General features: G+C 38.4%; 1 protein-coding gene across 6 annotated transcripts in view; it reads right to left on the bottom strand.

Annotated features, from left to right (window-relative positions):
• The window catches only part of TRPC3 (transient receptor potential cation channel subfamily C member 3), a 71,739-nt gene that overhangs the window by 35,619 nt on the left and 10,172 nt on the right, over window positions 1–25,948 (bottom strand). For 5 of the 6 annotated variants that reach the window (XM_073237093.1, XM_017665307.3, XM_073237094.1 and 2 more), the window contains exons 2-6: window positions 19,697–20,468; window positions 13,764–13,952; window positions 5,871–6,035; window positions 2,547–2,763; window positions 1,009–1,242 (exon numbers count right to left, since the gene is read on the bottom strand). In XM_073237093.1, the coding sequence (XP_073093194.1) occupies window positions 1,009–1,242; window positions 2,547–2,763; window positions 5,871–6,035; window positions 13,764–13,952; window positions 19,697–20,468 (1,577 nt within the window). Of the gene's footprint in view, window positions 1–1,008; window positions 1,243–2,546; window positions 2,764–5,870; window positions 6,036–13,763; window positions 13,953–19,696; window positions 20,469–20,865; window positions 21,031–25,948 lie in introns of those variants that run through there. The other variant, XM_037001023.2, reaches the window with a different exon arrangement.

Here is a 25,948-nt window from a genome sequence, read left to right as displayed (position 1 = left end):
CAGACTTCTTGGTATATAAAAACTTTGCTTTCTAACAGTAAGTATAACATGTTAAAATTTCACAGTGTGTGAAATGGCATGTTACATTCTGGAGGCTTGTTTAGTAATGCTGCTGTACGTATCATGATGTAAGCCTTAATCTCACTTATAACGAGTTGTTCTCCACCAGCAGAAACACATTTAAACTTTGTATCTGAGTTCCCTTTTCTGTAACATGAGGGTTAGGCAATAATTTCTCAAGTCTTTTCCAGATTTAAGGTTTTGCAACAGTATGAAAATTCACTAATCGTGACTCCCCAGTTTGGCCTCAAGGAAAAGGAAAGAAGACTAACACACGTAACGCTGGTTTTTGCTGGGCAAGGAAGGCATCAGTAATGTTGCACACTGGATAGCAGCTGGGGTATCCCTGTTCTTCATGATACAGAGACGTTTGGCAGGAATTCCATTCTATGTCATGTTGAGGAGCACCACATCCTCCCCAGTATTTCCGCTGGCTTTCCACAGCTTACATTCATTCTCTTGGTCACTTTAGTTGCTACCTCCTACCTCTGCTGAGGTTGTGCTCACTTCACCTATACAGCAGTTTAGCACCTTTTGTTATTTTATCTACTCCAACTCATGCTCTCAAGGACTCATCTTTCCCACTAAGCAGTTTATCAAGCTGTCTTTTTTTTTTCTGTAAGACAATTTCATGTCCTAAGAACATTAAGGGTCATTATGTTGTTAGGCTTCAAAGTAATTTTCTCCCACCTTGCAACACCTTTTCATAGATTTGAAAACAGAGATACAGAGAAGTAAATTAACTTGAACAAAGTCACAGCACAAGGAAGAGTCATAACCTTGATATGAATCCAGTTTTGTACAGCTCTAGAGCTCATGTTCTCTCCACTGTCCATACACATTCAACACACAACCTCATACTAAACAGTCATTATTGGCATTTCCTTCCCAAATGTGGTTCCAACAGCTTTCCTGAAACATCAGATGACCCTGCAGCTAATAACTCACCATAAGTGAAATACTGTATCTCTGGTGGAAGTGTAACTTCACTGAGGTCACTCTCTTGGACATAACTGTCCACATACTGTTGTGCTTTTGTTGCTTGAAGAAAAGCTAGGAATCTGGCTGTGAAAGCAGCAATGAAGATGGAGAGCATCCCGAAGTCCAGCACATTCCACAACTGCAAAATATATTCCCTAGGCCCTTCCAGCCAGAGCTCCTTACACTCAGACCACATCATTCCTGTCACAACACATGGAGGGTACAGGTCAGTCCTCATGTAGAAAAAGCCCCATCTGTAAAGCCCCATACTAGGCACCACAGAGCACTGACTGACCAAACAGCTCCCTGAAGTCCTGGGCAGAGTTAAACAGAAAAAGGAGTGTGGACTAAAGGAATGATTCACTCCACCAGTTTAGAATTTGGAGAAACATGGCTCTACCTGTGGCACCAGAAATGGTGCTACTCATGCAGAGGGGTAGGGGCAGGAAGGAGGGAAGAAATAAGCAAGAAAAGCCCTTCCGGTCAAATGATTTGATCCCATGAGATTTTTAGAGGAGAGAGTGCTCCTCTTTATAAAATCATAATGGTTAATTATCAAACCATATTGATTGCTGGAGAAATAAGCCCCTAAATGACAACATACTGTAGACTTTTAATAAGAACAGTTTTCCAGTCATCCAGGAACACACATATCCTTCCCGTACTTTCCTTCCTCATTTCAGCTTCATTCTGGGAGGTGAAAAATATCACTGGAAAAGAAGAAACCCTTAAGCAAGAGGCCCTAGGACATTATGGAGAAACTGAAAGCAGAATATGCCATTCTGGGAGAAGAGGACAAAATATCCCAATTTAACAACTTGCCCTGACTGCGTAAGGGAAAAACGTGGAACTTTATAAAGAAGTGTAACGGCTCAAAATAAAATTCATAAAATAATTACTTGACCCAAGTTGAAGCCACAGGAGTGAATGAGGGGAGAACCAACCTATTAATACAGAAACTAAAAAGATACCAACAGAAACATTGGGTGAAGTAGAGAGAAGTAGACAAAAATTACTTTGCATTAGTGATTAATAGATAAACTGTTTCCAATCTTGATTGTTCTTTTTCTCATTGCTTAAATGGTTACTTTACCATACCTCTTCAAAACGTTCTCGTGAGGTGAAGGAACAAACATTTTGAAAACGGACATGCTCCTAAAACAAACCTCCGAAACTAAACCAATAAATGTTATTTAATCAGTTAATAGCCACTAAGTTATTTCACAAGTATTTCACTTAAATTATTTGTCCCAATAATTGCAGTTAGATTTCTGAAACATGGTATATTTAAAATTATGCTCATGTTATTCATAGAAGTTTTTATTAGTATAAAGGGATCTCTTTTAGCATTACCAAGCTGCCAAAGTATTCAGTTATTTTGCTATTCTGTTTATCTTATAATAGTGAAGTTGTCACCTTAAAATGTACAATAACATTTTAAGTAGAAAATGACAAACATATAAACATCATTTTTGGCAGATATTAGAATACTTAAAAAGGCTTACCAAGTACCCAAACCATAATTAGCATTTCAGTCCATGTGAACTGGGTGGTCTTCACCCTGAAGATCTGTTTGGGATAATCAATAACAGTGATATTTGGCAGCGTCGTGATGCCTTCAAATCTGTCTGAGGCATTGAACACGAGCAGACCCAGGAAGATAATGAAAGAAGCAGCATGTGCCACAAACTTCATAAAAGGGCTTCGCAGAATTTTCCCCAGCTGTAATAAAGAAAGAGAGAGAGAGAGAGAGAGAGAGAGAGAGAGAGAGAGAGAGAGAGAGAGAGAGAGAGAGAGAGAGAAGTTTTACTTTAGAAAATTTGGCTTCAACTTATGAAAATTACTATACAAGTTGAAAACATAGATAAAATGAGAACAGTTTCAAAATTCTGCTTCTGTTTCTGAAGGGCAGAATTCTGCTTCTGTTTCCTCCAAGGATAATTTAAGAAGTCTTCAAACTTCATTGTTTCTAAATATCCAATTTGTCTTAGGTATCATACTGTTTTCACACATGCATTTCTGGAAATCATAAGGCATATACTGGTTATTCTTATTTTACATGCAAGACTATGCAATGCTCAAGTGATTAGAATCCAGGAAAAAAACTTTAAGTTTGTAACATGTAATTCTTTATTGCTTTAAAAGTGAAATGGTATGAGTTTGTAGACTTATTCATTTATAACTGAAATGCTGTGATGTGTTGGTAGCATATTATAAACCCTTTGAAGATTATAAAAAAACAAAAACCCTTACTACAGCAGAAGTAAATTTTAGTTCTCTCTTCTAAATGTTCCAAAATCAATTTGTGCTTTGTATGATATAAAAGAGGCAGAATATTATAATCAAGATAAATATTTGATCTGTTACTATCCGAATGAGAAGAGGGAGATACATAATAATTAAAACCCCTAAGTGGGTTAACTTAATTAAAGGTCATCCCTGAGTTTGGGAAATCATATAAATAGTACCAAAGCATTTCTAAAGTTCAGTTTATAATTATTTTAAGGTAAGTCCTTTAAAATCCCATGTGACATAATGTCCTTAAAAGCCCCATGTTCTAGTAGAAATGAAAAGCAATTCCTCCTGTCTCAGGGATTTTTGCAGTCCAACAGCTAGGTGTTTTCAGGTCTACATTTTTTAGAATCTTCTGAAGGAATGAACTGCTGGGGAACCTGACATGCACTTTCTTAAAGAATTTGGATAACACCACTGTTTGCAACTGTGCTTAATATACTCAGCCTCCAATGTCTTTGACAGCCTCAAATGAGTTGTCCTCCCATTCTCAGGTGACCTGTTTCTCGGTTCCACTGCAGTAGGGCTGTACCTCTTTCGCAGGCCAGCCCAGTCTCCTCTTTATTTATTAAGACAAATATTTGGCATAAATGTTAAGATAAATATTTATTTGACAGATTTATCAAAGCTATATACTCAAATCCTACTTTCAAACTCAGTCTGTGACCTTAAAAAGTACCAATGTTCACATTTTAAAGACTGTAACTTCAAATATCTTTGTATGTCCAGAACCTTAATTTGATGTCAACAAATAACGAAAGAATGTCAAGCGTTTCTGGGATTAACAGTGAATGCACACAGACAAATGTTACATTTTTCATATTAGACACAGAAAAATAAACCACACATTACATATCACTGTGCTGTTCCACAGATGCAAAGAGGCACATTCAGGGTAAGTCATCTCGAGTACAGCACATAGTGATTTCTTGAGAGATGCCAAGTCTGTTTCTCCTAAACATTGATCTCTTAAAACTTTAACTTGAAAAGAGAGCAGCATGCTTATCTTAGTAATGGGGTACATGGAGAGAATCTTGCTAGGTGGTCTTTTCACCCTAGGCTAGGTAGTATATACCAGGTAAAAATGTGGGCTCCAGAAACTACTCATTATCTACTTTTCCCTTCTCTGCTTGCAAGAGTTTACCACACCATTTTACAAGTGAAAATAAAAAATGAATGGACTTCAAGATGCCCACTTCAAGTCCAATAGAATATTTTAACTAATTAAGCTGTCCTAAGAGGCAAACGTTTACAGACCTAAGCTTTTCAATTAATTTCCCCAGCAAGGGATATGATTGTTGCTCCAGTGCATGCTCTCTCATTATTGATAGTTTTTAGTCTTTAGTGTTTACATATTTTATGAATACGTATTGTTTTGGTACTTTGCCATGATACCTGACAGAGGGACTAGGTTTAGTCATTAGAATTGATCAAAATGAAAACCTTCCTGCCTAAATTGCATGGGGAGGAAGCCATGTAGTGAGGTGGACAAATGCTCTCACACATATATGGTGCCTGTGGAGCAGGACGCTGCCTGGGGAGACTGCTGAGCCAGAAAGGTGGCAGCTTTCCAGGCTCATTTATAAGCGGCCTTGACTCATTTTGCCTGAAACTGCCTCTGATTTAAACAAAACCAGATTTTGGAATATAAAAGCAGGATTAAAGGATCTCAGAACAGCTGCTTCTCCTTGGCAGAGCCCTTTATTAACCTAATACAGATTCTGTTAGCATGACCAGCATTCCTTTCTGTATCTTGTTTAGGGGATCTCTAAGACACCATTAAGTTGACTCAAGTTGAGAGGGATGAAGGTAGTGAATAAAATGATTCAAGCAACACTAAACAGATAACCTAAAAAAATGTAAAGCTCCAAACCTAAATTCTACATCTTTTAGAATCTTCTGAAAGAATGAAGGGCTGGGGAAGCTGACACGCACTGTCTCAAAGATTGGATAATAATACCACTGCTCGCAACTGTGAGCAGCAGTGCTTAGTGCACCCAGCCTCTGATGTCTTTGACAGCCTCAAAAAATTGCTCTGCCCACCCCTGGCTAACAGCTTGGGTCCATTGCCCTGCCCACCGCTGGCTAAATGCTTGGGTCCACTGCCCTGCCCACCCCTGGCTAACTGCTCAGGTCCACTGCTCTGCCCTCCCCTGGCTAATGGCTCAGGTCCACTGCAGCAGGACTCTTCCCCATCCACAGGCCAGCCCAGCCTACTCTCTGTTTATTAAGCTGTCAATAGAATCAGCACAAGAGCTACTTCACTTGAGCAGCTTTTCCTCCTGTTCACCATGGGGATTTTATCTTAAAAACCTAAGTATTATATGCCTGCAAATGTGATCTTTCCCACTAGTCCCAAATCCTTTTTCATCCTTATTTCTATTGATCCACTCATTAAAAAGCAGAATTCATGTTCTTGAGTCAATTAACATTCAGGGTAAAAATGATAAGAGCCTTAAGTAGGAAGCTTGTTCCTTTTTCATCCCAAAAGGACACGGTACACCAACCACAGAGGAAATGGTGCAGAAAGCCTGTACCCTGCTGCAAGGTGCGATCCAGTAGCCAATGGCAAGGAGTGGAAGGCCCAAGGCCACGACCAGTACAACCAGACACTTGATAGCTATGGTCTGTTCCCGCAGGCCTGAGAGGTTCTCGTACCAGATTGTCAAGAGCTGCTGCTGGCAGTTGGGGTGAGCCACGAACTGTTGGTAAAGAGAAAGAGAGAGAGAGGGAGAGAGAGAGAGGTAGGTTACCATGCCATTGTCAACAGCTCAACTACTAAGCATGTCTGCATCCCAAAGATATTAATGCACATTTTTCCAGAGCATAGGCACTGGAAGGCTCTGGTAATATTCTCCTTTACTTTCCCTCCATTTTTCAAAACTGCTTCAGAATCAACAGAAGAATTAAAGAAAAAATAAGAAAGTAATGTTGATGTTGATTTTCATCAGAGTTCTTTTTGATTGAAAGTCATAATTCACAGACTGTTCTCTGGAATCTGGGTGGCCTGTGCTTTCCTTTGTGGAAATGTGTCCCATTTTACTGTCAGCTTACTTGCATTCAGTTCAAAATGGAAAAGGAAAATAGTTATTTTATTTATTATAGACTATAGCTAAGAGAAAATGTGTTATTAAGTTTCATGAGCAACTCCAAAAAGGCTGCATGTTATGTCCTCTGTGTATGTATGTAGCACCAGGGAAAATCCACAAAAGATGGGCAAAAGCCAATGAACCTGCAGGTATTATGCTTAGTCCATAGTTGCACTGCTTCCAGGAATGGGCATCAAATGTTACTTAACTCCTGTTTCAGTAATCTGTTCTCTTTTTCTTGTTGCCTTATTATAGGTCAAAAAATGCAAATATTTACCTCCAGCTGTCCATTTATAACTGTGATTCTAATAAGGAAAAATGAGTAAATCACATTTATTTCAGCCCTGCCATTTATTTTGACAGCTGATTTTGTTAAGTCATCAGCCTGCATCTATTTAGAAGGACTTGGGTTTCACTAAGGACCAATTCTTCTTCAGGTAGCAGAATATATTTGTAGGCAGGCACCACAAAGTTGCCCACTGGTAGCTGGATATGGCTTTCTTTGAATAGCCAGGTGTACTCTGCCTAAGCGTGGCAATTATTCAGTCACTCACAAATCAACTATGAGTGCCAACATATTTTGTGGACATATTTAGCAACACAAAAATCAAAGTATCACTGTCTTCTAAGAAACAGAATAAACAGTAACAATGAACCTGTTAAGAAGTACCTGTGAAATGTTTTCTGCAAACTCTGAGAGGCAAAGAAAGCAGCTGCATTTCCCATGGGGCAAAGGGTTTATTTAAATCAAGTTCTAGTTAATGATCTTAATGGTTCTTAATAACTCTAGACAATTCCTCAAGTTATGTGGCTATTTATCAATAGTGTATCTACAAGGAAATGAATGAGTTTCCACTTGCTAGTATAAAGTTTCCCATCAGCTCTTTTAATAAAGAAGAAGAAAGAAAAAACAAAAAGAAATTTTTATCTCCCAAGGTAGGCAGTGGAGGTACAATTTCCCCCAAGGTGCCCACGCTTGCCCTCAGTGGGCACCCAATCTCTGGGAAGGCCACTGGTGACCATGCCACTGTGCAAGAGACCATGATGACCCACTGACAGAAGTGGTCAGGATGAGTTTACAAATATTAGATTTGAAATATATCACTGAATTTTTCTCAATAATACAGGATTTGGAGATTTAATAATAGTAGGACTTAGAGATTCAAAGTACTAGAAAAGAAGATGCTTTGTTTCTTGCTTGATGGGTTCAGTGTGAAAAGTGTATTTCAGCTTATAAGATCCTTTCAAGTTTTAAAAATCCCAGGTCCTGATGCTCATTGGTCATTGTTAGCTACTAAGTATACATTAGATCTTCTTTCCAAACTTAAGATTTTGTCACTCTCCCAAAGTTCTAATTTTTGAAAACAGTAAGATTAATAGAGTCATTATTTGAACTCATGATAAAATATAATCAAGGTTGAAGGCTTGCTGGGGTCTACATGACAGCTTCTAGGATTTTGACTCCCACTCTGTCCCTTTACTCTTTTGGATCATCTCCCTCTTGCCTCAACTGTTCTTCTGTGTTAAAAATTCTCATCTGTTCTATAGTTCTTCAATGTCTGTCTCATTCACCCACCCATCCATGCATCCATTCATCCATTATCTCTTCAAAATATCATAAACCCCTTCTTTGAGCCAGGCACTATATTAAGTATTTGGTACAAGAAGATGAAAATGGGAGCATCAATTGCATTAAGGGATAAGCAATCCCTGTTCTAAAGCATGCAATAAGCTCTCAATAAATGTAAAATAAAAAGATATTATAATGGAGAATTGGGCTCCATCTGCTTGCCAAGATAAATAATCAGCTTTTAAAATAGTACTGATTCGAATGTTGGTTCAAATATCTTGATGTTTGGAAGATCTGCATTTGTGGGAAGCTGGATAGAGGCAAATAAAAGGCAGTCCTGTGACTTCAGCCAGGCTCAGTTTAGGATGGGGAACGGTGAATTCAGGGGAATCTACAGGTATACAAATCAGATCACCACTTGGAAAGTCAACATGCACTTTTTTATAGGCTAAGGATTTCTGTAAGACAAAAAATCCCCACAAAGAGACAGGTGGATATACATCCACATGAAATTGAAAGACATATTTCCCTTTCGTGAGTGGCTAGCTTTTCTTAGATTTTAAGCTTTTGAAAACAGAGATTAACATCATAGTATGGCTTCCTTTCTTTGCTCCTCCCCAAGTTAATCTTTAAATTTGAAGATGTGCTGTATGGCATTAACTACTCTGTATAAATTTACACAGCCCTCAAAGACTTGATGAAAATCAATTCTTTCCATATGGAATTCTATAATGATCAATCTTTGACCCATTATGACTTGTTCAATACAGTGAAAACTGAATATATGTAAAATACTAGCCAAAATTGTGGTGTTAGCATTTTATTTTGTTACACTTTAAAATTCAGCTCAACAAGTATATTTTCTATACTACGAATTGTACTTTCTTCTTAACTGAGATAACAATACACTGCCATATGGTGTCTGCTGATTCCTTTTAATCCACCAAAAGAAAACACAAACAGATACTTTTTCCCAATGATTTAAAATCCTAATACAAGTACACAAGGACCACTTAAAAAAAGAAAAGAAAACCAATACAATAGTAGCAAGTGAGGGCAAAAAAGCTAATCCCTTTAGGAGATGAGTTTTGCTCTTTTCAATGACTTCAAAATAGGGCAGTGACCTTTATCTCTTAAAACTGATTCACCTCCTTAAAAAAAAATCTCCTTACACTGCCATACCAACCATAGCCAGCTGGATAAAATTTGTATGCTGTTTCTTAACTTCAGTGAACCAGCAAATTGAAATCATTACAAAAATAATACCCTTATTTGAGGCTTTCTGACTTAAAGGGAGAATGCTTGACATACGAGAAAATCCCAACCTTTCAACGAAATGGAATTACTGTAGCATTGAGAACAAACATTTTTTCCTCTTGCAAATGACTAATATGGTAAACTGAACCAACAATCACAGCAGGCCAGGGAAAAACAATTAGATAACTTACAATTTAAAAAAAATTCATGTTACACAGTATTTTTATCGAATCAGCCTTTACAAAAGTGACCTTCATGGGAAGGCTGTTGTGCAAAAACATGGTAGGAACGCATTGCTTTTGTTTTCAGTTGACATTGTTGGGGCCACGGTTTTATAATTTTAGAGAGAATATCTTGTGAATAAAAACTAGACCATTCAACTTTTTAAAGTTCTTTGAGCTGTGAAATATAAACCAAAAACTTACATTGTACAAGTTCTCTGGATTTCAGGCCCACTGAATGAAAATGTACTGTTATCTCTTGGTGCCTAAGCAGAAACCTGGCCATGAGGGTGCACACTACTGGGCTCAAGACAGTGCTGGCCAGCACATCCACCCCAAAGTCTCTGTAGTGTATTTCCCACTGCTTCATTGCAGTGCTTAATTTCTGGGCTTTCTCTACATGCTTTCTGCATCCATAGTGGACAATTTTATGTATAATATTGATGCATGTCTCTTTTCTAGATGATTTCTATAGTTAACTCTAATCCCACTATGGAAGAAAGAAGAGGTCAAGGAAGAGGAAATCAGGAAATGATCTCTTTCTCAAGAGCCTATGTTTCTAGATTCGATCATCTACCAAGTTCTAGTATCTTTTATCTTTGTCAAGGGCTTTCTTACAATAAATATAGCTCACTAGTAGTGGGTAAAACTCCCATTCTTCCTATGGGGGAGAGGGGATTGATGCTCATCCTCAAGATGGAGGTACAGCAGAATTGAAGTCAGAGCTTTTTTGGGGGGTGAATAGTCCATTATTCTAAATGAAAGTAACATTTTTCTTAAAAGTTGATTTTCTTGTACTCATTAAAAAAAAAGAAAGTTCAACTTCTACTCTATTCTATTCTCTGTTGTAGAATAATGTGGGTAACTCTACAAACAATAATAATATTTACTATCTTTCCAGTTTCATTATTTACTCTGTAGATCCCTTGGAAGTGATTCTGGGATGAATCATCTTCAACACCCAGTCCCTGATAGAAAACACATTATTGTTTGTTCCCCATCAGTAGCATACGATTGCCTGTTTCACCAACAGCATTGAGAATTATCATTTTTTATTCTTAAAGGATTTGGGATAGGGGAAACAGTATTTGTATATTAATATGCATTTCTTTTATTACTAGAGGGTTTGAAAAGTTTGTTAGCTGTTTGAATTTTCTCTTCTGTAAATTACCTATTCAAGCCCTTTGCTTATATTTTTACAGGGCTCTGGAAATTTTCCTTGTAAATTTGTTTGTGCTGTTTGGATATTAAAACTATCGATCCTTTGTTAAGTTATAACTGAAAAATTATAACTTACTCAGTTTGCCCTTCACTTTGTTCATAATCTTTCTGAGGTACAGAGGTTTCAAGATGTATGTGGTCAATTTATTTATATTTTTGCTTTGTTATTTCTTCTACTGCTTTTATATTGGGAAGTTCTTTGTCACATAAACATTAAATTCATGTTCAGATTTCTCCTATTTCAGACTTTCATATTTTCATTATCTTGATTAACTGCCATGGAGCTCGCTAAGGCCTGGGTTGAAGTCACGGTGTGATTCCTAGGGAAGACCTGAGCTCTGGGGGGTCTGAGGCCAGACATAAACTACAAACTCAGAACCAGAGGTGGGAACAGATTTTGGGCAGATGACGCAAGAGACCATCTGAGTCTCTTACAGGACCTAAACAGCTTACTATTCCATAAAACTGGTTTCCCTGGTAGACTTATAGGTTGATTTGAATAAATATGAGTTTATTATGTTATCAGGAGGAAAACTCCATAACACATAAAGCTATTTTGAGATCCCAGTGCCTTGCAGGAAGCCATACACTACCTCAGTGCCACACTGGGTAGGGTTCACACATCATTTTAACCCAAGAGGTGGTTTTACTTTGGGCTAGAAATGAGATAATGGAAAAACGAGGCAGCAGAGGTAGGTAGGGGTATTTTTCTTCCTTGCTAGATGGAGATGGGTATGCTGAGTGAAGAATGATGGAAGAGAGAGAGAGAGAAAGAGAGAGGGAGAGAGAGGAATTGGAGCCTTTTTGGGCATTCTCAAATAGTATTCTTATATACATTTACTGAGTGAAGATTCCAAATGAAAGACTTTAACTAATATTCCTTTTACAGTATAAAACAAATGAAACCCAAAATACCTGCAAAGTCCTTTCAGTTCCAAATACATTTTTTTTGTGTGTGTGGTTTCCTGGTAGTTGACTGATAGCAAATTTATTATTAATGACACCTCATACATTGTAACCTACACATCAATTTATTTAAAATTAACATGCAAGAAGGAATTCACTGCACAAGACAGTTTGGTTAGCAGGAGCACCTCTGTAGATGAGCTGTCTCTGCTAATATGACACTTTGAAAGCAATGATAAATAACTAGCAACAACTGAAATCAATTCCCTCAGGTGCTAAAGAAAAGAGATGTGCATTGCAAGATCTGTGAATAAATGTTCAGTTTTCTAAAAACTGTTTAATATCAATCTTAGTCAAAATTGTCTATATTATTCAATATAGCAAAACTTCAACTAGTAAGAATGCTCAGAGAGAGGAGCAGTCGAGCCAATTTAATTATGTCAGAACTGGTAATTCCTTGAAAAGTTATTTTATTTCTGTATTTACTGAGCATCTGCACATTTTACTGTCTTTTTAAGCAGAGGGGAGATGTGTCATTAACTCCTGGCTAAAATCTTGTGAATATTACATGAGGAAATTCTCTATTTGTGGTGGAATTGTGTGTCTTTTTACAAAGGAAGAAAACTCTCTACATTGTGGTAGAATTGCTGTTATAGACTGCCAACATTTGCTTAGCTTCCACAGGTCAGAGACAGATGTGTGGGCCTATGAATTGGAAGGGGTCACATATAACAGGCAGGACTCAGGGCCTCCTTCCCACTGATGTGGGACCTGGCTGTCTGTAGCTGAGTCAGAATTGTTCTGTTGGGGTCACAGAAACTCCCTCACCAGGTCAGTCTGGGCCCAGTTCTGGGCAAGGTTTCTGGATGCATAGCTCAGATAAGCTTGTTCCTTTACCTCCCCTAATGGTTCTGTGAGCCTCCTAATATCCCTTAGTAAACTCTTTTCTGCTTAAATTGGCTATGGTCTGTTACCAAGGACCAGAACCCTCATCATGAACATGAAATCTTTCACAACAAAGAACTGAACTTGCTTAGGAGTCCTCCTTCTGAGGTTGAATTTTCATAGTGTAGAAAAGTTATTAGCTAATACTTATTGAATGACCACTGCATACTACACCTGTGCTGACTACTTCACATGCGTCAGATCATGTGATCCTCAAACAACTGAAAAGTCAGTTGTTACTGTTGTCCCTAGTTTACTAACGAGCAGACTGAGGCTAGACTGTTTAGGTGACTTGCCAGTGGCCACACAGGGAAGGTGTGATTAAGTTGGGACTTGAACCTTTGCAGGTTGCCTTCTTATGCATCATACCACACAGCCCAGAGGAGAGGAGATTGAGCTGTACACCAATTGACCAGTTCATAAAACCTAATCTCTCCTGATAATATATCATTTCTTTGTGCTTTATCATTTTCTCTTAAAATACAAAAAAATTTCAGTTATCTAACATAAGCTGTTAGATTCTAGATAACTGAGATTTTTATAGTGAAGCATCATAGCTACAATTTTCATGAACTAATTAGGTCCCACATAAGCACCAAATATAAAATATAACAGTTTATCTGCAATACCCAGAGTGAAAAAGTAACTGTAACTTATATTTCTGCCAACCTCATGACAGCTCCAAAGCTGTGACCTTGCACATGTCATTTCAGCTTGGTGAACCTTAGTCTCCTTGTAGAATAGAAATCTCATAATCTATTTTGCCTAAATGGATAGTATTGGCTTGTCACAAGGACTAACATGAGAATGTGTGTAAGAGTGCTTTACAAAAACATATACAATAAACAGATTATATTATTAACTGCATAGTAATGAACAGTTTACAGAGTTATTTTGCATATCTTAACCAATGACATTCCACCAAAAGCCAGAGATTGATAAGGGATATATTATCATCCTTTTATATGAGGAAACTGAAATTTAAAGAAGTTTTATGACTTATCCAAGGTCCAACACAGATAAAAAGTGGTAAGGATCATAAGTTAGATATTTGACTCACAACTTGCCATCAGACTCCACTTAATCTTTTTCACGAAAGAAAAAAATATTTTTTATCAGTAACATCTATTCTTATTATTAAAAAAAATTTCCTGAGATTATGACACAGTTGATATTACATATTTATTCCAAAATGGCACTGGATAAAAGTGGGTCACTTACCTTTTTGACTTCATACTTAATGGCAAGTTTGACACGACTCAATGAAGCTTTATGCCTATGCATCTCCAGAGGCTCTGCTGATTCCAGATCTCCGTTCAGAATAGCTTCCACCTCTTCCGAGTCTCGGCAAAGATCCAGCACACCCACTACAAAGTCTTTGCATTGCATGGAGAGCTTCCGATAGTCATTCTAAGAGCAAGAGGTTGAGAGTTTAATACAAAGAGTTTGCTGTGAATCAGAAAAAGGCATCCTTTTCTCTGGTTTGGAAGCTTCAGACCCCATGTAGATGCAAGGTTTGTTAAGCTCGATAAAGACTGGATTTGCCCCCACCCACACCATTAGCCAGGACCTTCTGCCACCTGCCCAGTCATAAGTGACAGCACTGAAAACGGTATGTACATGTCACTTGGTCATATTTAAGAGATGCTGGCTAACCGCTAATGCTGAAAGACCAAAGGGTCAAAAAGAGTTGTATTTCTCTTGTACAGAAAACAATAGTTTTCTTAAAGCCAAAACAAAACCCTTTCTATAATGAATAGTTTTAAAAATGCTTATTTTCCTAAAGTGGCAATTGACATAGGCGATTGATTATACCTAAAGTAACTTGTCCAGTTTACTACCCCTCCCCTTGTTGGAGACATGCTTCTCAAGGTGCAGTCCTCAGCCACCCACTCAACAGCATTGGACATTTGTTAGAAATGGAAATTCTCAGATCCCAGCCCAGATATCCTGATTTAGAAACCGAGGAGCAATCTGTGTTAACACACTCTTCAGATGGTTCTGATCCACATTTATGTTTGAGAATGACTGGTGCATAGTGAATGTAAAAAGACGGACAGGCATGGGCACAGAGAGGTATTTTTCCTTGTTTGTCTGAAGGGCACATTGTCATGTAATGCAGAACTGGAAGGAGAGAAATGTCTGATTATATATAACTGAATTCTCCAGGGTTGCAGAATATCAATACCTGACAGAAAAATTTCCAGGCCACTGGAACTAACACCTTGCTAAAAATAATCTGTGAATCTTTAATTTCATTAGCATATTTATATAGTGCCATGGACTGGGATAAGGAAGTCAGTGGAAGCATTACCTGTTACCTTCTGAATGGAGCTCTATTTCTAGCCCATTGGTTCCAGTCAAGGTGTCAATGACTATTTCTTGGGAAAGTGTCTTACTTTCAGTAACCCCAATTCCACTTCTATTTCACTTCTATGGCTTTTAATTAAAATTTTAGCTCTTAAGAAAGTTAACCAGATGATAATCTAATTTGGTTACATTAGAGGAAAATGGAATTCCTCATTTCAACATGTTCTGAAATGTATGTGTCTAATAACTAAGTGATACTTAGCAAAGCAGAATTTCTGGGCTTCCAAAAATCATACTTAAAAAAAAGACATGAAGAATTTTGATTTTTTTCCCTTTAAATAATTAATTTGATTTGATGGGCAAGAAATCATGCCACCAACTAAAATAAACAAGAGGAGAGACTGTTTAAAGGCCACATAGACTAGAAGAGTTTCCATTTCAGATATCAGAAATTCAGATAAAGAGCAGTTGCAGTTAATCCTTTTCCCCTTATAAGGGAACAGATAAAATGAATAGAAACTTCAATCTTTGGTTTCCATTCAAGTTGGTACCATGCAACTGATAAAATTAATAAAATGTTCAGCCTCTGGATTCTATGCAGAGTGTCAGTTAAATATACATCTGCCTTCCATTCCTGAAAGACTAATGAAATATTTTATTATAGGATCCAGAAGAAGTATTAAATCCATGTCTGTTTCCATATAAAGCTCCTCTTTTAATACATTTTTTAAAGATGAAATTTCCTCAGGTTGTGCTTCAGTTCAGACTGTTCTGTAAGATTTGGTGCAACATAGGATGGCTGTTCCTCCATTGATCAGAAATAAAAGAGTATTCTCTATGCTTGGTGAAAACTTAGTAACCACTTCTGCAGTAATATCTAAATAATGACTCATTATCTTTAAAAATTATATTTTTTGAATTGTCCAGTCTTAAAGAATCTTATGTGATTTTTTTCACATGCACTGAAAGACAGGTAAAAAAAAAAAAAACCCCAACTAGTAATCATACAAATTGCAAGGACAACACTTTATTTTTGTAACAATTTAAACATTCCCTGCTGGAAGGAGTCTGTTGTCCAAGTACAGAAAATCATCAGAGCTGGAGATAATGGGGATTTCTTCTCTTGCAGGCATGAGATACCACTTTGTCAATATTTGCAGAGCTCCCAGGGAAAGATGGAGAGCTCCGGCTGTGACAGCTTTTCCTTGCAAAAGGAACTATGGAAAGTCTGCGTTGTACCACAAGGTGAGTGACTGTTAGTTATACCATCAGATCCTGCCTCATGTTACTCCACAACTCAGACTATTTGATCTACACTCTCTTATAATTTTTCTCTCAATTTAGTTTTGTTTAATCACCTTCTACTATTCCATTACCATGGCCCTCCACAAAGTTACCAGCTGAACCTGCTGCCCTCTTTACAGAGCAGGGACTCAAAACCCTGAAGACCTGCCCAAGCCAGAGAAGGAACAATGAAGCTCAGTACTCATCACAACTGGTTTACAGGTTTTAACACATTTATTTTAATGTGTATGGTTTAATTATCATTCTAATCCTTTTTTAATCCTTAAGACGAAAATTGAAATTCAATGCTAAGCAGGCTTGGTTCTGTCAGATCCTTTTGCTAATAATGGAAGAGTCAGTATAGTGTAGTGCTTAAAAGCCTAAATCTGAAGCTAGACTTTCTAGGTTTAAATATTGCCTCTATCCCTTACTAGCTGTGTGACCTTGTGGAGGTTACTTAGCCTCTCTGATGAGACTAAGCCTACCTAATATTGCTATTGTGAGTAGTAAATGCTTAGATTGGGCTTAGCGTCCATTAAATACTATAGAGGTTCTTCAACGTTACCATGTACAACATGTTAGATGGAAGTTCTCGATTTTTTCACTTGTAAAAGGAAAGGTCTGTATAGTCAAAAGATTCCTAGAGTATCTTCTTGCTATAAAGTGCTATCTTGCTTTTGAATTACATTCATTTTCCTCTGCCTTACAGCTTTACTGTGTTATAAGTTGAAATTGATTTTTTACTTTAAAGAGAGGAAAACTAAGGCACAGAGAAGGCAAGTTGCTTTTGCTTCTTTTTTTTTTTTTGCAAAAGAGTATATCATTGACTCAGAATTAGGAAATTTTACTATGCATTCTCAAAGCTTAATAAATGACTACCTCCCTTGCCATTGACATTTGGAAGATTAGACATACAGTCCATCCTATCCAATACTCTGTTTCTCAGAATAGCTTCAGACAGCATTTATACATCCAAAATACTTCTTTAATAACCTGTCACCAAGATGTTCTCTATTAATTTGTCTCCATCTATATCCTAGAATGTTCAATGTCTTGGGGGTAATGACCTTCATATGTTTTCAGCACCATGCCTCCTGTATTCTTTCATGAACTTTGAAAACTACTAAGTGGCAAGAATCTCTCTGAAGCACCTAAATGGTGGCCATTTGAGGGATGAGATGCTAGATTTTACAGGTCATTGATAAGATAAAATAGATATAGGTGTCTGAAAAGGAAAAAAAAATCACCTCTTTTTCACTAGGGAACATATTTATTTTTTCATTTCAAGGCTAGTACTTTGAGCTCAAAGTCTCTATGGAAAGAATACAGTGAACACCACAGAATAGGGCAAATTAGGTCACCTGCCTGCCTCAGAAATGAGCTCTGCGGCCCCTGCCCTTGCAGAGCTCAGAGTCCTGGAGTCAGTATGTGAAAGCTCTATTTTCTCTGTTTCAAGCCCTGATAGATGGACATGAGCGTGGGATGAGAGGGCAAAGAGGCTACAGGAAGGCAGATAAAAAAGGAAGAAACAGGACAGGTAAGAATGGGAAAGAAAAGGAATATTTGATCAGGGGAGAGAGACTATAGTAGTCCTTGTTGACTATAACTTCCAAAGACCTGTCTGTATTTTGGCTCAGAGAGGGTTATGCTACACACGTGCTTTCCAGTTAATTGGGAAAAAGCAACTGTGAGACTTAGATAATTTTTGCCTATCCTTTGACATTTGGCAACTTTATGGGTGCCATCTTAGCTGGGTTTTCTCCTCTTTTTGCCTCTTTACTTACAATATTTCCCCACTTTTGAAAGGTTATCAGAAGTGACTCTTTAAGTCAGGCTAACAGAGATTCTAAGTATTATCAATATAGATTTAGCTGCCTTCAGGGGAAAATTATGTATCACAAGTTTTCTTACCATGGCTTCACTGAGATGACTTCTCTGGGGAGAGCTGTGAACATCTCTATCTTTCATAAATTAATAAAACACACTCTTAGGGAATATTCCCTTTTGTAGAATCTCTTTTACAGACTTGCAGTATATTTCAAGCAAAATGAGTAAAAACAAGGTTTGAGTAACATTTGAAGTAGTGACAAATAAAAACATCTAGAATTATATTTTCTATTACTATGTCAAAATAAAGAAGTGATATTTAGAACTGTTGTGTTCTAAATGCTTTTCTATTCTAAGCAGAATTTGAAGTTTTCAATTTTCTCTGAGTTCTATATAAAAAAATACAATTCATAGTGGGCCCAAGGAAATAATTCATATTAGGTCCAAGAAAATAAATCTTTTCCAATACTTTATAATTAATCTCTTCAAAGGATATAGATATAAAGTGATATTTATGTTCTTCTTTGTATTCTCCCACATTTTCCAAAATTCTTACAATAAATGTGTAGCTTTTACATAAAAAAAAATTTTAATGGACTAACAAAATTACACTAAGGCTAGATCTCACCAGGACAAGATGACAGTTGATGAATCTCTAGGGAATTGGTATGTATGGAAGGGAAAATAAAATACAATGCAAACTTTCCTACCATTTTTGTGCAACTCCTTAACCTGAATTATACTGCTAGCTGCACTTGTATAAATCTCATTTACTTATGAAAAATTGTAATAAGATCTGAAAGACAGAATAATCACTCTTTCTGTGATCTGATACCATAGTACTAAACTAAAAAAAAGGCAAACTCAGCATCTAGAAAATAATTCAAGGAGTTGATGTCTACAATCAATCTTCTTAGATGCACAATAGGAGATAAGAATCTGCTGAAAAAGACTGACTTTCACCAGAACTATGAACTCTCCTTTTACCCCAAATTTATAGGTAGAACCATTCAAAATGCATAGGAGGGTGTAGTGATTGAATTAAAATATAAAAATGTTCTAGCATTAATATATAATTTTATAAAAAATAAATAATACTGCTTGACTGGAGATGACATCCAGGAAAAAAGTTCACACACATAAATCCTTTAAAGCAAACACTTTGCTGTCCTTGTATTTCTGGGTTGACATGATGCCTATGGCTCACCACTTTGAATATACATTTGTGGAATTCAGGGAGAGGCACTTTTGTCATATTAATGAAACAGACTTTAGTAGTATTTTATACTAGTCCTTTGTCTTGAAATCTCACAAGTTTTACAAATGTTTGGGTTAAAAAACAGTGCATGCAAAACTAATGCCACTTCTGTGTTGGGTGCCACCATACAACTGATTACAAAAGAGGAGTAAGCATTTGGAAGAGAGATCAAATTATTCTTCCTTTTAACAAATGGGGAGAAATCTTGTGTTCTACTTAACGATTGATTATAGATAGAGAAGCACCATAATTATAGCTCTCTGAGGAAGTATATAACCATCTCAAGAGCAAATTCATCACACCACCATGCTGAGAGGGGAAGAACATCAGATCATTTCTTAACAATGTTCCCTAAGCCTCATGATTCTAAATCCACAGGGCAAAACTGACGGGGGAGCAAACTACGCAAGGCGCCAGGCAGCAGCCAGGAAGTGGCTAAAGGGCGCAGGGAGCCGGGTTGGAGCGTGGAGCTTACCTTGAACTCCTTCTCTATGTTGGCCAGTTTGGCCAGCTCGTTGCTGAGCTCCAGGGCAGTGAGCACGGGGTCCTCACTGGACAAGGACAAGTACGCCGGGCTGGCCAGCCCCTTGTAGGCGTTGATCCTCGAGCGCGAGTGGCTGAAGGAGTCGTGCCTCTGCTTCTCCGTGCAGTCCCCACACTTACAGAAATAGTCGTGTGGCCGCTCTATCCTGGCGCCCTTCATCAGCAGCATGTGCACCACCTCGTACTTCTGGCAGTGCGCAGCCAGGATGATGGGGGTGATGTCGGGTGAGAAGCGCGTGCCGTCCTCGTCGTAGGCGTAGAAGTCGTCGTCCTGCAGCTCCTGCTCGCAGGGGCTCAGCGTCAGGCGCTTGCTGGCCGCAAAGCCGGGGTGGTTGAGAATGGCCTCCACGATGCGCACATAGCCCTTGCTGATGGCGAGCAGCAGGGCGTCGCCGATGCGCGCCAGGTTCTCCTTCTTGAGCAGCAGCTCAGTCACCTCCAGGTGCTCGTTGCCCACAGCCAGCTGCAGCGCGTTCTGGCCCATGTAGTCCACGCAGTTGACGTTCAGCGTCCTGGACTCCTCCAGCATCTTGCGTACCACGGGGATGTTGCCATACTCGGCGGCGTCTAGGAAGCGCTCCTCCTCGGCGGTGAGGCTGGTGCCCCGGTCATTGAACATGAACGCCGGGCCCCGGACAGCCTGGCGCCGGCCCTTCTCCCGCATCACTGTCTTGCGCCTCAGAGATGGGCTCTCCTCCACGGACCTAATTAGCAGCAGTGAAAAACAACCGTAGAATATTAAGGCATTTTGCTTCCTCCCACATACCAGGTCCTTTCTGGAGAGCAGTGCCCACCGCAGACCTGTGGCCCGTGGGCAGCTGGGGCAGTGGCTAACAACTCTTCTGAATATACTTGTACCTAACTTTGTCTGTTTGAACCCAGAAAGGAGCTGGTAGCCCTTCAGAACAAGAGTTGTGAGCATTTAGTAATGTAGATATTTGTCAAATCACTATGTTGTGCACCTGAAACCAATATAGTATTGTATATCAACTATACTTTAAAAAGCAGAAGAAGCTGGCATTCAGAAGGGATAATATAATAAATAGTTTCCAGACACCCGGACCTCCCTTGTGCCACCGGTTAAGATGGAACTCACTGTACCTGTGGAAATAACCTTACTTCTCTTAAAAGTCTTGAAAATAGAGGCTAGCAGGTACTTGGCACCAAAGCACTAGACTTGAAGGCTAAAGAAAGTAAAAATTTCAAGAATTAGGCCAGAACAATCCTCTTAAGACATTGAATATTTTTAACTAAATAAAGTCATGGAAAAAAAAGTCCATTATATAGGCCAAGGATCTTAAGTTTGTCATCTTTTTCCCTTAAGGGTATCCTACTTCCCAGTCCCCCCATAAAAACATTTTTTCAGACAGAGACAAGATTTTGCAATTATAAACTTAGAACATCAATCTAGATTTTCTGAAAATAACTTTTCAATAAGAGTTCCATTACCAATACATTGTTGCCTCTTTGAACTAAAATGAAATAGTATGATTATGGTTTAAAAATCACTGGTATTATTTTGAGAATGAAGCTACTGGGAACCAATTGTATATCTAGAACAATGTGTACTGAAATCCTAACTCCAACATTAGTTAAGATTTAGCTGCATGACATTAATTGGTATGTGCAGCAATTTGAGTTCATATTTTAATTTCTGTGATGCAGGGTAAATAATTCCATTTCTTTGGGCTTCCTGACCCCAGGTGTAAAATGGAACTTTATAAAGCATTCTAGATTTTCCCCATAAGCCCATGAGTAAAAAGCTTTTTTAGTTCTGAGTCTCTGAAAAGTGATAATAAACATAACTCTTAACACTGTGATTATTTTTAATAATTCGATGGCTATTATTATAAGTACAAATCTGCATTGTGTGTATGTATGTGTCAGTTTATGTTGGTGTGGTGATAATTTTTAACTGGACAAGAATTTGGAAATAGCATTTACTGAACTGCACAGAAGGGAACATTGTTTCAAGACCAAACTTCATGACAAGGATTTTAAACAAATCTTGTAAGTACTGTCATTGTAATAAGTATGTTTTGTTACTATTAATGGTACTGACTTTACTGGGTTAATATTTTTACTATTAAGCTACAAACTGGTACTCTTCAAATGGCTAGAATTTCCATATTGTATAAAAGATTACCCTTGATAGCATGCTGACATTATCTATATAGTCTGTATTCTACAGAATAGATCTACAACATACAGAATATATATGCAGAGTATATATGTCTGAAGAATTCCAATCTAAGATGGGTTGTCTTTGGGGAAATAAACTCATTATTAAAGTGTTATATCTAAACCAAAAGGGCTTCTTATCTAATGATCGCTACCTACAAAGAGAATCATTGTTAAAAATCTCACCTTTCTCCCCAAAGAGCATGCTTTAAAAACCCTAGAAAATGATTCATTCATGAATTTTTTTCTTTGCATTTCTTAGTATTTTTCAGTTTTTCATTTGTGTTTTTGGGAACCTGTACCTCTATATTGCATATTTGAGTTGAAAAGTGGCATTTTAGTACTATACAACATGAGTCACATGGAGTCATTTTGATTTTGTCTTTAAGAGATTATAACACTTAGTTAAGTGTGAAGTCAAATTTCTCAATTAGAACAAATTATACTGTTATTTCAAAATAGAAGAGCTGATCTAATAGTCAATCCAGATAGGAAGTATCTTTTTTGTTTAAAGTTTCCTTACAGTGTTGAGATAAGCTTCATTAATCAGACTGATAGAATGGTTTGAGTTACATTTAATTCCGTTTACCTGTAATGCATAAACATGGGCCTGATCTAAGCTGGACATGACAGTGCATATGCTCTAGCATGAGACAAGAGGGAGGGATGTGGATGTTTCACTTTAGAAATGCTAACACTACAGTTACCCTGCCAGACCTTCTCTTACTTCCAGATCCCTTGTCACTGGGCTGATTCATTGGGCATGGCACACGTACACTGTGCAGGGCCTTCTTTCTGGTAAAAGTGCTTGGGATATCACAGACCAAAATCAGATACTCTACCAGTGCAATGTGCAAGCTCTTTCACAGCTGATACGGATGGCTGGTAAAATCTGACTGCTATGGACTGAACTGTGTTCCCCCACAAATCCATATGTTGAAGCCCTCACTGCCCACGTGATGCTATTTGGAGATGAGGTCTTTGGGAGGCCATTAGGGTTAGATGGGGTTATAAGGGTAGGGGCCTCATGATGATATCAGGGCACTTGTAAGAAAAGACAATGAAGAGCACCTTGTCTGTCTCCCTCCCTCCCTCCCAACACCCCTGTCTCTCTCTTCTCACTTGTGAGGACACAGTGAGACAGCTGCCACTGCAAGCCAGTAGGACAGCTCTACCTAGAACCTGACCACACTGGCACTATGCTCTTGGCCTTCCAGCCTCCAGAACTGTGAGAAAATGAAAATGGGAGAAAATACATTTCTGTTGTTTAAGCACCCTGTCTGTGGTACTTTGTTCTGACAGCCCAACTGAGTAAGATGTTGACCATACATCTTCAGGTAAAAAGAAAAAAATTTCTTCATGCTTTATGGAACAAACTTTGGGTTTTTAGTATTTGTCCAAATGCTTAAGCAGATAAAGGTTCTTTCTGAGATATACTTTTGTATACCCAATGGCAACCCTCTGTTCCATTCTGTTTAGAGGCAAAAATGCAAGTAACGCTCCTCAGTTTTCATAACTTTACAATCAACACTTCTGAACTCTAATAGTGTTTCTCTAAGTGTGACTTGAGGAGCACCTGCCTCAAGATCACTTGGAGTGTCTGTTAAAATGCTGATTTTTGGGTCCCATTCTACATGAACTAAACCAGAATCTTTCAGGTGCAGGGCTGTGTATTTTAAATGAGTACACTTTGCAAATCATACGCAAATTAAAGGTTGGGAACCTCCAGGATAAAAACAATGAGTCCATCTGAGATCAATGACCCCAGATTAGGAGGCCTTTATACACTTGTCACATTGGCCCTGTCAAAAGGTAACATGTCTGAGATGTGCAGGTTAATGGACAAACAGCCTTACATTCATTCAGGTTTTCTGTGCGTTATCATCATTTCAGACTTGGTTTCCAGGAAGCTCTTTACCTGAATCACAGCAAAGAAGAAGACTGCAAAATGCCTCCACTATTTAGCTTCCGCTTTCGATGCCCACTTTAGGGACTTGCTTTAAGGACTAATTTTTTTTTAAGTTGCTGTGTCTTCTTCAAAAGTGCATTCAAGGAGTTAAAGAGATTATTCATTGTGGTATCAAGTGTACCTTCTATGAGGACTCAAGTAGTCATCCTAGAATTGTGTATCAAGAAGCTTTTCTCTCCAGATGAGTTTGCTTTCTTTAATCAAATAGTATAAGCTATAGAACTCTTATTTGGTTTTTTTTTTGGCTCAGGGTATCCAGGAATTTAGCCTAAGAGGGCTCAATTATCATCTCTATCTTATCTTAGATTTCTGGCAGTCTTTCCCCTCCTCCTAAATGATAAGTCACAGAGATTTTAAATCAATAATCCTATATTCTACATGTTTTAAGCCTGATTTACAGTAATCTAAATTCTTCTTTAAAAAATAGTATTAATAAATATCCCCTTGTATATGCCACCACTCACACATACCTGGTTGGTAAGGTTATGCTTTATTTATCATTAACCTGTGTCCCAGAGAGAGTAATAATAAATATCTGTTCAACTGAGTTCCCAAATCTCTTCCTGAGGGCCCTGTCTTCTTTCATGACCTCAGGTACCACATATATAACTATCTATTCCCTGGTGACTTTAAAGTACCCAACTCACCTTCTCCCATAAGTCAGCACCCGCTTCTAAAATTTCTATCTCAGGGTAGCCATTCAGGTTTAGCAATTTCAAGGTCATCTATGACTCACTGTCTTGATCCTGTCAGTCACAACATTCTGAACCTTCTCCTGCAGAATGTTTCTTGTACTGGACCCTTCCTGCCAATTCTCAGTGCCAGCACCAACTTCCAGATCTTTAACAAATCATAGCTGGTTTAATATGTATGTTTTTCATCCACTATCATATTTAATTCTCATAACAATGCTATGAAGCAGGTATTATTTCAGTTTCATAAATAAGAAAACTGAACTCAAAGGTAACTGCCCAAGATAACACACATAGTAAAATGCAGAACCGGGATTCTGCCCAGGGTCTGCCGAGTCTTCCCAGTGCTTCATGCGGCTCCTGACTTTCCTCTTCATATCCCACAGCCATTCCAAACATCTCATTCTTCTTAAACTCTGCTTTTACTGTCACATTTCTCTAGGAAAACAAACGAACAAACAAAACCTTGAATCCTTTGGCTGGCTTTCAGGATGTCCACAGCCCACCCCACTCTGCATATCTAAACTTCCTTTCCTTGCTCCTCAGAGTCATTCTTCACTGTCCAAAAACATATTATTCTGCTTATTTCTGTACTGTTAAGGGTATTTTTTAAAAATAGGAAGGTCTTTTCTCTTTGGCTTACAAATAAAAGATTTTAGCCCTGGTTTACTCAGGACATCTCTACCTGTGTGTGGGGGTGGAGGTAGGGTGGGGACACAGATGGCACAGTATAGAGTTTGGGGAGAAGTGGAAAAGATAACTTTTAGAGGTGTGCAAAGAGAAAGATCAAGGTGATTTTCAGCTTTCTGGAAGAAACATGGGATTTTGCAGGCACGATTTGGAGAAAAGGGAAATTGTCTTGAGGAAGGATTTGCTCAGTTCCTTTATTTCTCTAATTAATTCTGAAGGAACCTGACCACAGGTGCTCTCATCATGTAGGCAAGATAGCTCTCCCACTTTAGACAGGAAAGACATGATGATGTTTATTGTCCCAGGAGAAGAAAGAGATAACAGAAGGCAAATAGAAGTTAAGATATGGATCCAATAAGATGAAGAACCACTGGAGGTAGGGGGTCTGGGACAACCCAGCCTCGTTAAGCACCTTTCTCAAGCCACCCTCAGCTCCCATGTGGTGTGGACCCTGAGTTGAGAGCTGGGGAGCCTGCCCCCACCCTAGGGATGACTGCTGAGGCTGTGAGCTGGATGGAGCTCTGTAGCCTGCTGCAGAAGCTGAGCTGGAATCACATGCACTAGGGAGCACATCTGTGTTAGCACAAAGCCAGTCAGCCAGATCAAGTTATTTCCTCTGACAGGCAGCACCTAAGTAGGCAATGAATATCAC

Source organism: Manis javanica, chromosome 5 (genome assembly GCF_040802235.1).
Source record: "Manis javanica isolate MJ-LG chromosome 5, MJ_LKY, whole genome shotgun sequence".
Taxonomy (NCBI): domain Eukaryota; kingdom Metazoa; phylum Chordata; class Mammalia; order Pholidota; family Manidae; genus Manis; species Manis javanica.
Note: the sequence above shows the minus strand (reverse complement) of the source record. Positions and strands in the feature narration are given on the sequence as shown.